We start from the raw sequence: 15,757 nt of genomic DNA on the forward strand, positions 1-15,757 counted from the left end.
ACCAGGATGGCAGGGGGGGCACTTGGGGGTGACCAGTCTGGCAGGGGGAGGAAATAAGGGGTGATCAGACTGGCACACAGAGGCAGTGAGGGGCAATCAGGTCAGCGGGGGTGGGGGGGAGCAGTTAGGAGTTACCAGGCTGCCATAGGGGGGCCTTTGGGGGTAACAGGCTGCCAAGGGGGAAGTTAAGGGTGATCAGGCTGGCAGGAGGGTGCAGTTAGGGGTGACCAGGCAGGCAGGCAGGTGAGCAATTATGAGCCAGGGGTCCAGGATTGTGAGAGGGATGTCTGACTGCTGGTTTAGACCCGATCCCAGGGATCGGGCCTAAATCGGCAGTCGGACATCTCCCAAGGGGTCTCGGATTGGAGAGGGTGCAGGGTGGGCTGAGGGGACTTCCCCCTCCCATGCACGAATTTCGTGCACTGGGCCTCTAGTACTAAATAAAAGATTTATTTTCACATGAATTGCTTTATTTTTTCCTTCAAAAACAATTTTGTATAGAACATGAATGATTAACGTTTGCATCTGTAAGTTTACAACTTCAAAATTTTTTTGTTATAGAGGCACATCAGAGTGACCATATTGACTCTTGAAGTGACATTAACTAATGCCATAACTACATATTTCCTGCCTTGGAATTTTTTTCCTGAATTATCATGTAGTTTGTAAGAAATGTGAGTGAGTTAGTTGCTGTTCATGTCTTCTGTATGCTCTACAGATTGAATGTAACTCAGTCTACAATATCTAACACAGATTTTCCCATTGTAATTGATATTGTACTTGTTTTAACAGCATTTTTAAGTTTTAGTACAATAGAAATATTTGGATGAAATCTCAGATATTTTGGAGGATTTTTGTAGAATTGTACTGGACTGATTACCTCAATTGTCCTATACCTTAAGATCTTTTTTAGAGTCTTAGGGAGCTAGAAAAATTTACTTGGCACTTCTGTATGTTTTCTACCATCATATTTAATGGATAGACATCTTTTTCTTTTGAGTCCATCTCACCTTTCCAATGAAGAGTCAAGGATATAAGCATAATAAGGATTTCAGTTGCTTCCTGTTAAAAGTAAGAAAGTCATAGCCAAAGTTAGTTTGCTACAGCTTCACTGTCTTGAAGTAAAATAATTAGTTTGTGAAAAGACATAATAAGTAATAAAAAATAAAGATCTGCAGATGTTCATACCACTACAGGTATTAATAATGCAGTGGAGCCTGGCTAGCATGACTCAGTTGTTGAGCATCTACCTATGAACCAGGAGGTCATGATTTAATTCCCAGTCAGGGCATATGCCTGGGTTGTGGGCTCGATCTCTAGTGGGGGGTGTGCTGATGTTTCTATCTATCTCCCCCTCTCCCTTCCTCTCTGAAATCAATTTAAATTTTTTTTTAAAAAGTGCAGCAGAAACTGTAGTAATTTTCTGTTGTTGATCCTCACCCAATGATATTTTTCCATTGGTTTTTAAAGAAAGTGAAAGGGAGAGACAGAGACAGAGACAAACGTAGATGTGAGAGACACACCTTGGTTGGTTGCCTTCTGACCAGGGCCAGGATGGAGCCTGCAACTGTGGTATGTGCCCTTGACCAGAATAAAACCCAGGACCATTCAGTCCACAGACTGATGCTCTATTCACTGAGCCAAATTGGCTTGGGCAAGTGTAGTAATTTTTTAAAAATATATTTTATTGATTTTTCACAGAGAGGAGGGTGAGGGATAGAGAGCTAGAAACATCGATGAGAGAGACACATTGATCAGCTGCCTCCTGCTCACTCCCTACTGGGGATGATCCCGCAACTAAGGTACGTGCCCTTGTCTGGAATCGAACCTGGGACCCTTCAGTCCACAGGCTGACGCTCTATCCACTGAGCCAAACTGGTTAGGGAAAGTGTAGTAATTTTTTAAATTAAATTGGCAGAATTTTCCCTAAGATGTTTAAATCTAGGTATATTGAAGATTTGTTTGAGTGCTGAGAATATATCTTACAGTGTTTATCTCTTTTCTCCATCCGTATTCTCTCACCCTCTTCCTCATCCAGAACACACACAAGGACCCAGATTTTACAGAAAAAAGGAATGCCAACAGGTGTTTAAGGAGAGGAAAAGGAGTCACAAAGGAGATGCTCTTTTAGATCTGAAGTGGGTGGGTGGGAAGTAGTATTGTACTTTAGTTTATTGTTGATAGGATTTGTGGGGGGCTGTAATTAGGAGCTTGTTTTAATAAGCAAGCTTTTTTTTCCCTGAAATCAGTGCCCCAGAAGCCTACTTGACAGTAAGTAGCATAGTTTAGTGCCTTTTGGTAATCAAGTTTATATAGTATTTGTTTTGTGTGGTGATGATTAGTAAGAGATCACACTGCCACTGCCCCATTCACTGTAATTATCTATGCTGATCTTTTAAACATTTATCTTATTACTAATTTACTCTTCACATGACTGCTTTTACTTGTAGTGTTTTTCTAATAAGTCTCATTAACCTAATTAAAAATGTATGTTTCATTGTTTGACATTTTTCTTTAATTGTGTCTCTTCTGATATCATTCCTTACATAATGAAACTGAAGGCCCATGTACAGTTGGGGTCCCTTGGCCTGGCCTGTGGGTATTGGGCTGAAACCAGCTCTCCGACATCCCCTGAGGGGTCCTGGATTGCGAGAGGGTGCAGGCCAGGCCGAGGGACCCCTTTGGTTCACGGTTGGGGCTGGGAGGGACCGCAGGAGGGCTCCAGGGTATGTCCAGCCCGTCTCTCTCAATCCCAATCAGCCGGACCCCAGCAGCAAGCTAACCTACCGGTTGGAGCGCCTGCTCCCTGGTGGTCAGTGTACATCATAGCAACTGGTCAAAAGGTAGAATGGTTGGAGAGATAATTAACATATTAGACATATATATATATATATATATATATATATACATATATGATTTATAATGCATTTTTGGCATTTCTAGAGAAAGTTTGACCTACTTTATGGTTCATTATCTGGAGATAACATTGTTCAGTATGTACCTCTAAGTGATAAATATTAGTAGAATTATTAAAGAAATGTACCCAGTTATATGTACCAATTACATGGAACAAAAGTACATTGAGAGTAGAGGATTACTTTTGTTGAAACAGTTCTCCTTTATTTACTAGATTCTCCTGAACTATTTCGGAAACTATGTACCTAATGCATGGACACAGGACAGTGGGTGCACTCTTTGTGAATTGGATACAATTGACTTGTCTGCAGTAAATGTGAGTGCAATTGAGTGTGTGTGAAATGTAATAACAAAAATGACATTGTCATGAAATACAGTTATTTGTAAAAAAGTGATAATATAGTCTTGATAAATAGATAATGGATTTATAAAGCTAAAACAATGATTCAGATAATTGCTAGATTTGTGTATATCTGAACTATTTTTTAAAGCAAAACCAGCTAATAATTGACCTCCATAAAGGGGCTTGGTTGCTAATATTTAATAGCTTGCTATAATTGGGTGTTCTTGTTTTATTTTAGTCTGCTAACTTGGTAAAGCATTGAAAAATGGTTATAGTGCTTCAGCATTTTTATTGACTAATTTTATCTGTGCTCGATTTTAAATTTTTGATTTAAAAATAATAATATATTATATAACTAAGGACTATTTTAAGTATTTTACATATACTAACTCATTTAAACTTCATAAAATTTTCAGTAGATAACATTATCAACTAAGTTTTATAATGAGAAAACTGAGGTATATACACAGGTTAAGTAACTTGTTTAAGGGCTTATAATTTTTGTGTTGGAAGTAGGAATTGAATTGTGGCAATCTGGCTCCAGAAATATATATATATCGATTTCAGAGAGGAAGGGAGAGGGAGAGAGAGATAGAAACCAATGATGAGAGAGAATCTTTGATCAGCCGCCTCCTGCACACCCCCTACTGGGGATAGAGCCCACAACCCAGGCATGTGCCCTTGACCGGAATCAAACCAGGAACCCTTCAGTCCACAGGACAACGTTCTATTCACTGAGCCAAACCAGCCAGGGCCAGATCCTATATTCTTGATCACTGTATAATTTTTCCTAGATGTCATGTACATCATATATGCCAGGAACTGTGCTACTTATATATACAGAATGAAAATAATACAGTAATTAATAAATAATGATGCAAGAATAAATTTTGTGTTTTGCATACTCACAACTATAAACCTACTTTTGCCCCACCCTGTATATATTTTATAGAGAATTATACTATACTTTATCAGTTGTACTTAGAGGATAAATGAGCAATGGAAATATTATTTATCTATAAAATATTTTTATGGATTTTTTAACAACCAGAGCAGTTTTAGGATATTCTTTTTAAAAAAAGAAATATTTTTATTGCTATTAGAGAGGAAAAGAAAGAGAAAAAGAAACAGTGATGTGAGAGAGAAACATAGATCGGTTACCTCCTGCACACAATGAAACCTGGGCATGTGCCCTGACCAGGAGTGGAACCCACAACCCTTCATGTGCATGGGATGGTGCCCATCCAACTGAGGCACACTGGCCAGGGCCAGATTTAGGATATTCTATAGTAACAGTTTTCTTCCAAAAAATTGTTTTTGTAACTTGGGAGTCTATTATGTGTATGCATTCTAGGGATGATTTTGATCATTAAGGCTGATTCCTTCTTTCATTCACCTTAAGTTCATTGTGAATCTATAGATTGCCAATAAGTAGAACTATTAGACAAAAATAAAATTCCCAGTAACTTCTGGACCCATGCAAGTACAAAACACTCTTACTGTAAAACATTAAATTTCCTGAATTAAATAGTTGCTATTCTTATCACTATCTGAAAGGAGGATAAAGAGTAACTCATGCATATTTAAGAGTTGTTTGTTTTTCCTGACTCACTTTCTTTTTTCAGATTTATCGGGGTGACATTGGTTAATAAAATTATATAGGTTTCAAGTGTACAATTTTATGATATAGCAACTGTATATTGCATTGTGTGCCTACCACCCAAAATCAAATCTTCGATCATCATATATTTGACATCCTTTACCCTTTACTACGCCCCTCCCTCGGGTAACCATCATACTGCTGTCTGTGTCTATGAGTTTCCATTTTATAACCCACATGTGAGTGAAATCATATGGTTTTTTCCTTTTCCTGACTTTTACTTCACTTAGCATGATATTTTCAAGATCCATCCATGGAGTTGCAAATGGCAGTATTTACAACATTTCTTATGTCTGAGTACTATATTTCATTATTTCTCCACCCGACTCAGATTAGTCACAGAGTGCACCTGTCACTTAGGAAAAAAATGTTTCTGTAATCCCAATTCATAGGTTTTCAGATATTGTGCTCTGCAACTCCACATTCACTGAAGAACTTTTAATATAGTGCTCTATTTTCTTGAAAATAAGAATTTTTAGCCAATCTCTCCAATAACAAACTCTTTCCTATCTGGAAAGAATGCCAGAATATTTCTGAATGAAGCTGCATCATGACGATGTTTAAAAATTTATCCCGATCTTTTTTGCAGAAAGTAGTTCTATATTCTGGAGGGTAATACTTTTTATGTTTGGTTTCATTTACATAAACTTTCTGGTGCAAAGATAGAAAAAAATTTATGTTAAATTTTTATCTTTTGTTTGCATATAGGAGTAAATCACTTGATTCTTAGGCTATTTTGTCTTATAGCCTATTAAAATATACTAGAAAGGAAAAACATTCTAGTATGCAAAATAAATTTCTTATATGTTTTATATATGTAGTTATCATACAATAGATATAAAAATTAAAATTATGTAGGTAGTTAAGATCTCAGTCTTACCATATTCTTAGATTGGACCATAAGCATGTTTTTTTATATATAAAAATAATAGTGGCTATCTCAGAGGGTTGGTAGGAGGGTTATATGAAATTATATATATATAATGATATTTTATATATATATATATATGCATTTTATACATATATACATTTTAAGCATTCCCTAATATTAATTGTTACTGTTATTATCATTAGCATATGAAAACTAACTTAGATTGATAATGGAGGTATAGCATGTTGAAACCTAACTCTTTACCTACTAATTTATGGTTCTGAGTTGCTTAACTTTTCTAAATTCCATTTTTCTAACACGTAAATTTGGTATAACAAGTAACTTTAGGGTTATGAAATTTAAATGAAATATTTTGTCTCATTTGGTAAGGGAGAGTTGTGATCCACTTTGTATTATTTTCCTTTATTATTAAGAACTGGAGGGTAGATATTTTGTCTTTAGTTGTTTGTGCTTTTTTATTCATTTAATAATAAATACTTAGGTGATTGAATGAATTGGTAAAGAAATACAATAGTGTTCAAGGTATGCTTCAATGCAAACAAATATTAGGATATAATCTAGGACCTAGATTTTAGGTAACAAAGGAATATGTGAGGTATGATATGGTAAAAGATGGAAAGAGGTACCCTACTGCAGCATTTAACATCTATGGTTTTAAAAAATATTTAATACTTAAATTCAGGCTTTAAAATAAAGTTTTATTTTATTTTATTTTTTAAAATTATTTTAGGGAGAGGAAGGGAGAGAGAGAAAAACATCAATGTTAGAGAGAAACATCAATTGGTTTCCTCCTGAACATGCCCCAATCAGATATGGAATTTGTCACCTTTTGATGTAGGGGATGATGCTGCAACAAACTGAGTCACACTGACCAGGGCTAAAAGATGGCTTTAAATGGCATTATATTGAAGAATTTCATATGGTTCTTGTAATAACATTATTACATGGTTGTTAACTTAGGTTTCTGACTTCCCCAACCATTTGTAAATTTTGAAGCCAGGTACTTTCATTCCTTTTCTAAATGTTACTTATCACAAGGAGTGATAAATATAATGGATATTTCAGAAGTTGGCATCAAATGAATGAAAGATAAACTATCCCCTAAAACATACACAGAGAATTTAAGAAAATTATATAAAATGGACTATTTTGAAGATTCCAAAATGGCAGTGGAGTAAGAGGGTGCTACACTGACACACTCCCAAGACCAAATTGGAACTATAACTAAATTACAGAAAAACCATCCTGAATAATCAACTGAAGACTAGCTGGAGAGAACTCTGATAGCCAAGGACAGAAAGTGGAGACCACATAGAGACAGGTAGGAATTGTGGAGCTGTGAAATGGCTGGCAGGGCTCCCACAGACAGCAGCTGAAGTTCTAGAAAGATATCTTAGCTTTGGGGGGGGGTTCCCACTGAGAACTCTGGGTTCTAAACCCCAAGCTGGGATCTCCAGTCCAGAGCACCAGAAATGAAAAAGATGCCCACTTAACACTTGGCTGTAAAAAAAAACATCAGGGTTGCTGTCTGCCAGCGAGAGATTGCTTGAAATGCAGGCACCCTCTTAAAGGGCCAATGCACAGAATTTTGTAGCACTCACCTTGGGCTCCAGCAGAGGGAGAACAGAGTGGACTGAAGCTGTGTGAGGAGAATCCAGGGTTGGGGGCTCTGGGTTTGGAGCTCAGAGGGCAGTCACCCCTGTTTCCTGGGCTGAGTCATTCCCTCAAGCTATCTTTCTCCAGTAGACCTTTGCTATCCAGGCAATTGCCCCACCCTAATAGGAAACCTATTGCCCCAGCCTCTGGAGTTTTTGAGACCCATTAAGAGGCTGAGAATAAAAATCAGCCTGTGGGCAGAAGCAATTGCCATACCCTGTTGAAAACGCACTTCACCCTGTGGTCAAAAGCCTGAGGCTAATCAAGACTGAATGCAATCATATTGCAGGCAGAAGTAGATCTCTGGAGGCTTTGGGTCTTAGCCTGGGGCTAGGAAAAGCAGACCTTGGTGCACATCTAGTTTCTATCCAAAGGCACCAGACCCAGCAAAGGGAACCACAAGCTTTAAATTGCTGATAGTTCTAAACAGGGTATGCAGGGCCAGTCAGAAACAGCATCTGACACTGTCCTACACTAGAAATTGGGAGGCATAGTAGATCTACCTAATGCGTAGTCACAAACATAAACAGGCAGCCAAAATGGGGATACCAAAAACAATCCCCAAATGAAAGAACAAGATAATTCTCCAGAAGAAGAACTAAATGACATGGAGATAAGACATTTATCAAACATAGAGCTCAGAATAATGATGGCAGGGATGCTCAAAATGATAAAGTAATCATGGAAAGTGACATAGCACTAATAAAAAACGCATTGGAAGGAGTACACAGCAGATTAGGGAAAACAGAGATTTAAGTCAATAAATTAGAAGACAGGATAGAAAAAAATCAATCAGAACAAAAAATAATAAAACAATACAAAAACAGGAAGACAGCTTAAAGGAGTTGTGGAACAATATGAAACATAACTATTTGCACAATAGGAGTACCAGAAGGGGAAGAAAGTGAGCAAAGGATAGAGAATGTGTTTGAAGAAATAATGGCAGAAAACTTCCATAACCTGGTAAAGGAAAAAGTCACACATGTTCAGGAGGCACAGAGAGTCCCAAGCAAGAAGAACCCAAACAGGCCCACACCTAGACACAAGATAATTAAAATGACAAAAATTAAAGACAAAACAAGAATCTTAAAAGCAGCAAGAGAAAAGCAAACTGTTATTTACAAAGGAGCTCCTATAAGGCTGTCAGGAGATTTCTCATCAGAAACTCTACAGGCCAGAATGGAATGATATGAAATACTCAAGGTAATGAAAAGCAAGGATCTGAAACCAAGCTTACTATATTCAGCAAATCTATCATTCAAAATAAAAGGTGAAATAAAGAGCTTCCCATACAAAAACTGATTAAATGAGTTTATCACCACAAAACCAGCACTGCAAAAAATGCTATAGGGGCTGCTGAGAAGAAATATTTAGAGAGAAACATAGGCATAAAGAATTAAAATGGCAATAAATATCTATCACTAGCAACCTTCAATGTAAATGGATTAAATGCTCCAATAAAAGACAATGATGGATACAAAAATATGACCCAATTATATGCTGCCTACAAGAGACCCACCTCAGAACAAAAGACTCACACAGGATGACAATGAGGGATGGGGAAAAAAAGTTTCCATGCAAATGGAAATGAAAAAAAAAGCTGGAGTAGCAATACTCATATCCAACAAAATAGACTTTAAAATGAAGGCCATCAAAGACACAATAAAAGTTACTACATTAATACTAAAGGGATCGATCCAACAAGAGCATATAACCCTGGTAAACATATTTGCACCAAATATAAGAATATCCAAATATATAAAAAAAAACTATAGTATTTTAAGGAAGAGATCAACTGCAAAGTACAGTCATAGCAGGGGTCTTACCCCACTGACTTCACTGATTAGATCTTCCAGACAAAAACTTAACAAGGAAACAGTGTCTTGAAAGGACACCTGTATCAGGTGGATTTAATTGACATTTATAGAACATTTCACCCCAAAGCTGCAGAATATATTTACTTCTCAAGTTTACATGGATCATTCACAAAGATAGACCACATGTTAGGACACAAAACAAGGCTCTACAAGTTCAAGAAGACTGAAATCATATCAAACATCTTCTCAGATCACAGTAAAATGAAATTAGAAATCAAATACAGTAAAAACACCTAAAAAACATTCCAACAAATGGATACTAAATGGCATCTTATTAAACAATGAATGGGTTGCCAACAAGATCAAGAATGAAATAAAAAACTTTCTGAAAACAAATGAAAATGAACACACAACAACCTAAAATCTCTGGTACACAGCAAAAGCAGTCCTGACAGGGAAGTTCATAGCAATACAGGCCTACCTCAAAAAACAAGAACAATTAATAACTTATTTAACCCCACAACTTAAAGAATTAGAAGGAGGACAACAAGAAAAGCCCAGCATAAGAGAAGGAAAGAAATAATAAAGATTGGAGCAGATATAAATGACATAGAGCCTGAATAAAACAGTACAAAAGATCAATGAAACCAAGACATGGTTCTTTAAGCAAGATTGATGAAATTTTAGCCAGTCTCACGAAGAAGCAAAGAGAGGGGATCCAAATAAATCACATCAGAAAGGAAAGCGGTGAAGTAACAACTGACATCACAGAATTACAAAAGATCGCAAGAAAATACTATGAACAATTATATGCCAAAAAACCTGGGAGGAGATCCAAGATGGCTGCTGATGGGACGGCAGGCTGCAAGATAGTGTGTGAGTAAGAGAATGAAAGGAGAGTGTGTGGATGTGCGGGGAGAGCCTGTTTTTGTGAGTGAGGAACAGCTATATTCCATGGGACTGTTGGGGACTGGCAGACGGCCCCCGTGACCGGGCAGCCTCTACTGGGGCTGAAATCTCTTCTGGAGTGGCCAGCTCTGCCGGAGAGACCACGCCATCTTGAAGGGGAGACCAGATGTGATTGGGAGACCGACTGTGATTGGAACCCCAGCCTTATCTTCAACTGGGGAGACCTCAGATACCTCCCAGGAACTTACAACCACAACACCCAGGGACTAGTTACCTCATCTGCAAACCCACGAATGCCAGAACTCCAGCCTCCCCAACCGAGGGTGCCTGAGAGATTTGCTCAGGGGGAGACAAAGCAGCGCAGAAAACGTGGATGGGCCCTGAGCCTTCTCACAGAGCAGATAGAAGGAACAGCTGAATCAAACAGCACCCACCCGGAACTGGCGAATTAAACACAGCTGGTGAGGCAATCCACAGATGGAAAGATCAGATACTGCCTAGAGAAAGGTGAGGTCTGGGAGCCAGGCTGGAGGGAGAAACAGCCGCAGCAGGCACTAGAGTCTCAGAGGAAGAATACTCCCCACAAAATTTGCGGCCGTTAGGGTCAGTGTAGCCCTCGAATGTGGAAGGGGGTCCAAAGGGCTGCTGGCAAAAGGGAACTCTAGATATTAACCCACAGCTGGACTGGTCCCAGAAAGGTAGCCTGAAGTCCTGTACTGGCTGCGCAGAGCCAGGGTGAAAAGACACGCACAGAGACGCATGCAGAGACTCATGCAGAGATGCGTGCAGAGACGCACACAGAGCCAGGGGAAAAGTCGTGTGCAGAGCCAAGGTAGAGAGGCCTTTTAGCCCCAGATATTAAGACAGAAACACTGCCCCCCAAGAGTTGTATCAGAAATTGACTCTTGTGTAAATACAACTAAAGACATGCTGAGAACCAAAGAGAGCAGAGAGATCCCACCTGCTTGAAAACAGGGTTGTGGCTTATGACACAGAGGAGCAGTGGATTGCAGGGAACTTCAATACTGTGCTGACTACCTGAAAGGAAACAGACGTGCCAAGCAGAATAGTAGAGGAAGTGAATGACCTTCACTACTTCACATTTTTATTTTTTATCTTTTACTTAAGAAATTAATTTTTTCTCTCACTTGATTTTACCTTGTTTGTTATTATATTCTTATTTTTAACTATTATTATTAATACTATTATTTTACCCCTTTTTAAAGTTTTATTTTTTTATTTTTTTTTATTTTTTTATTTTTTATTGCTTAAATTATTACAAAGAGTATTACATATTTCTCCTTTTTTTTCCCCGCCCTTGACAATCCCCTGGCCTCCCCTACCCCCCACTTAAAGTTTTATTTTATGTTATCTTTTATTTTATTTTATTTTGGGATTAGTGTTCTACATTCTATTTTTATTTTCCCTTTAGTATTATTTTACTCTATCTCAATTTTTCCTTTATGCCAACACTCTCTTCCTCATTTTCCCCTTTTTTGTTCTGTTTCTCTTACCCTGTCCCTGCTTTAGTTATTCTCTATCCTTTCTTTTTACTCCCTGTTAAAAATTGGTTTTACTCATATATCTAAATTCCTCTTCCCTGTTCCAAGCCCATACATACTTCTCTCTTCTCTTTTTTCACTATCCAAATTTTTTTGCCTTTTTCTTTCTGTCTGTCTTGTTGTTGTTTGTTTGATTGTTATTTAGTTTTTCTTGATGTTTGTTTTTTGTTGTTTTTTTCTTTATTTCTTTCCTTTTTTTTTGCTTCTGTTTTTCCTCTTCTTGTTCTCTTCTTCTACTAATAGCTTAGTTAATTCCAATCACCAACTCAGGCCTATCTACTCTCTATTCCCCTTTTCCTATAGTAAACGAATACAAAGATAGATTAAAGAAGGGGGAAATATATATATACTGGAGGCCCGGTGCACGGGGGTGGGGGGCGGTATCCCCTCATCTCAGACTATACCCTCTCCAATCCGGGACCCCTCGGGGGATGTCCGACCGCCGGTTTAGGTCTGATTTTTTATTGATTCTTAGAGTGTAGTGTACTATTATAGGGAATGGGGGTAACACAAATCTGGGAAAAATTATAATGACACTGCAAGGATATTCTTTGCTCTAAGCTGTGGATTTTATCACCCATCTACAAGACTGTAGACTTTAGTACCGATAATTCTATCTCAAACTGGCTGTCAATTGTTTTTTGTATAGACAAGGTCTTAGTTACATTTTCCTTAACTTGTTGTACAAACTGAGAAGGTTGAACAGTTTGTACCATGGATGAAGCAGCAATGCCCACAGAAATAAGTAACATTACAAGGGCAAAGATTCCTGCAATTAACATTCCAAGAAATCTTTTTTGTCATTTTAAGATTATTACCAGATCATGTAACAGTTGGTAGGTTTGATGAGATTCCCAAGGCTCAGTTAGGTTAGTAGGAACCCAAGTGAAAGCAGGTTGTTTTAAAATCAAGAGGGAATCTTTTTGGAATGTAGAATTAATACAATGGGATAGTTGTAGCCTGTGCATGACACCTCATACAGATGGCTTGTAGCATTAAGGCACATCTGGATGGGGCCTGAGAGGAGTACAAACATTTCCAATACATAGGCGGTAGCAAATACTGTCTTATTGGGAGTTCCCCATAAGGTACGAATGGAATTATCTGAGCTCTAGTTAAAATTATACCATTTAATAGGTGCAAGTACAGCAGCTAATTTCCATTGCGTATTTTTTAAGGGCCAATTGTCACGTTGTAATTGAGATCCAACAAATCCTCCTCCATACCATGAAAGTAGTGATTAGCTTCAACATATAGATAGGATGCGATCCCCTTCCATTTTAGGATGTGATTGTTACTATACGCAGACCCGTAGGGGCTCCAATCCACAAAGGAAAAACTGTTATTAAGTTTGCTGCTGGTGGGGTGGTCACTATAACAGTCTTTCCAATTAATTTCTTTCTCGGTGGGGTGCCATTCATAAAATTTTTTACATAATGGCTTAGTGGGCGGGGGGATGTCTTAGTAAAGTTACATTTTCTGTACCTCACCCTGGAGCAAGTAGTGATAGTAGATGTATTTGGGCTTTTGCTTCCCCCTTCTTTGGTGTCCATGCTAGCCAGAAGCCTAATTCTACACACAAAGGAGCAGTAGCTTGATTCTGTCATACAAAAGGGAAGCTGGGTGGCGATACCATGTAATTATACTTTGCCACTATACTTCCTTGTCCCACCCGTGGTCCTCCTGGATGACCAAGGTGTTTGGTATCATTGGTGACTACATTAGGCGGGGGATCAGCCCACTTAAAGGGTCTTACCCATGGAGGGTCAGGAACATAAGTCCAATATACTTTCCCATTTGCCCCCAGTAGTATTACCACACAGCTGATGACTGCTAGCATGGCAAGAAAGACATTCTCAGGCGTTCTTGGGGTTCTGGTCTCCTCACAAATTCACTCAGCTTTCTGGACCATCTTCTTCACTATGCCCCAGGTCACCTCCAGGCTGTTTGTGGTCTGCCTCGTTCTCCTTCCACTCTTATCTTCAGTGGGTTGCTTGGGGCTGCTGCTATCTGCGGCTAGGGTAGCTGATTGTTTGCAGCTGCAAGGCATGGCTCCAGGTGCAGGGTCTTCATTAATCTGGCCAGTTCCTCCCTCAGATCCATAAAGTATAATATTTCTTGCCAGAATCCACACAGGCTTAGAGAAGTTTTCTGGAAATATACAAGTGTATCCTCAACCAATGGTACTAGGGGTTCAGGGCCCTTCCATAAACCAGACTTGGGATCTTTCAATTTAACCAGACCATTTTCCTTTGGATTATTCTGATACCAGTGTATTTCCATGGGTGTCCTGCCATCAGCATTACAAGTGAAAAAATTTAAAATAATTAAGGCCCTTGAGGCAGATGTAACATGCAAGTGGGACATTCCTTGATAATGTGTTTTGCCTGCTGTCGAGTGATTGAGAATAGTTTAGACAACATTTTGGCAGGCTGATGAGATTCTGTGGCCTGTTTTAATAAAGAAACCAATTGATCAGCATGTGCATTTCCTTTTGTTAAAGGACCAGGTAATATGCTATGAGCCCTAATATGAATAATATAGAAAGGGTATTGTCTCCGTTGTACAATCTGCTGAACTTGTTTAAATAGTATAAGTAGACTTTGGTCACTGAGCCATTTTAATCAAGCAGTTTCAATTCTATTCACCAGGCCTACAGCATAAGCAGAGTCAGATATAATATTAAGAGGCTCTTGGAAATCCTGCAATGCAGCCTTGATAGCCTCTAATTCAATTCTTTGCACAAAAGTATGACTGATCAGGATGACTTGGTCTGAATTCATCATATGATAAGCAGCTTTACCATTAGATGATCCATCAGTAAAAACAGTTAATGCTCCAGGAATAGGTTCCTGCCTAGTATTTTTCGGTATAATAATGGGGGTGTTATATAAAAATTGTAGTAATTTGTCTTTTAATAGGTGACAACTAAGTTCCCCTGAATATCCACTTAGTCAAATTTGCCAATTCAAATCAGTTTGAAATAACATTTCTAATTGTTTCCCAGTGAGGGGGAAGATAAATGCACTGGGGTTCTTCTCTAAGCTGCTGCAGCGCTTTCTGAGTTGAGATATTAACTGAGCCATGAGCTCTATATATGTAACCACAGTTTTAGAAGATTGATGCCCTAGGTGGACCCATTCCATAATAGCAGGAGAGTTTTTATTTTGGGAGATGACTCCAGTGGGACTATTTGCAATAGGATTTATCTGTCCCAATAAAGGCAATTCAGGCTGTACCTGTGCTACTTGGGCTGAGGAGATTGCCTGCTCAATTCTTAGTAACTCCTTCCTAGCTTCATCTGTTAATGTTCGGGGTGAGGAAAGATTAGAGTCACCCCTAAGTATATTAAGTAAGTTTGTCATTTCTCCCGTAGAGATTTTCAGATAAGGTCTTAACCAGTTAATATCCCCTAATAATTTTTGAAAGTCATTTAAAGTTTTAAGGCAATCTTTTCATATTTCAACCTTTTGAGACCTAATACATTGGTTTTCAATTATGGTCCCTAGATATGGTCCCTAGATATTTCTTTCTGTACCTTTTCTGGAGCAATGTTTAAGCCCCATTTAGGGAGTTCCTTTTCTAATTGGGAAAACATTGCTAAAGTCTGCTCTTTCCATGGACTTGCAAAAAGCCAGTCATCCCTGTAATGAATGGATAATATAACATTGGGAATATTTGTCCCTTAAGGGCTGAACAGCTTGAGTTACATATGTTTGACACAGGTGGGGCTATTAGCCATTCCTTGAGGCAAAACTTTCCATTGATATCTTTTCATGGGTTCTATATTATTAATACTAGAGGCCCGTTGCACGAAGATTCGTGCAATAGGCCTTCCTTCCCCTGGCTGCCGGCACTGGTTTTCCTCTGGCACCCAGGACCCAGGCCTTTGGTCCGGCCACAGCAGAGAAGCCAAGCCTCTTCAGTCTTCAGTTTTCAGTCTTCACTCCAGCCAGAGCCTTCAGTCTTCGCTCTGTGCCTGCGTATGCAAATTAACCGCCA

At 38.6% G+C, this 15,757-nt stretch overlaps 1 protein-coding gene across 3 annotated transcripts in view; it reads left to right on the plus strand.

The window, feature by feature from the left end:
• The window catches only part of PLOD2 (procollagen-lysine, 2-oxoglutarate 5-dioxygenase 2), a 268,114-nt gene that overhangs the window by 187,311 nt on the left and 65,046 nt on the right, over positions 1-15,757 (plus strand). For all 3 annotated transcript variants that reach the window (XM_005872258.2, XM_005872259.2, XM_005872261.2), the window contains one exon: positions 3,131-3,232. In XM_005872258.2, the coding sequence (XP_005872320.1) occupies positions 3,131-3,232 (102 nt within the window). The remainder of the gene's footprint in view (positions 1-3,130; positions 3,233-15,757) is intronic.

Source organism: Myotis brandtii, unplaced genomic scaffold, assembly GCF_000412655.1.
Source record: "Myotis brandtii unplaced genomic scaffold, ASM41265v1 scaffold373, whole genome shotgun sequence".
NCBI lineage: Eukaryota > Metazoa > Chordata > Mammalia > Chiroptera > Vespertilionidae > Myotis > Myotis brandtii.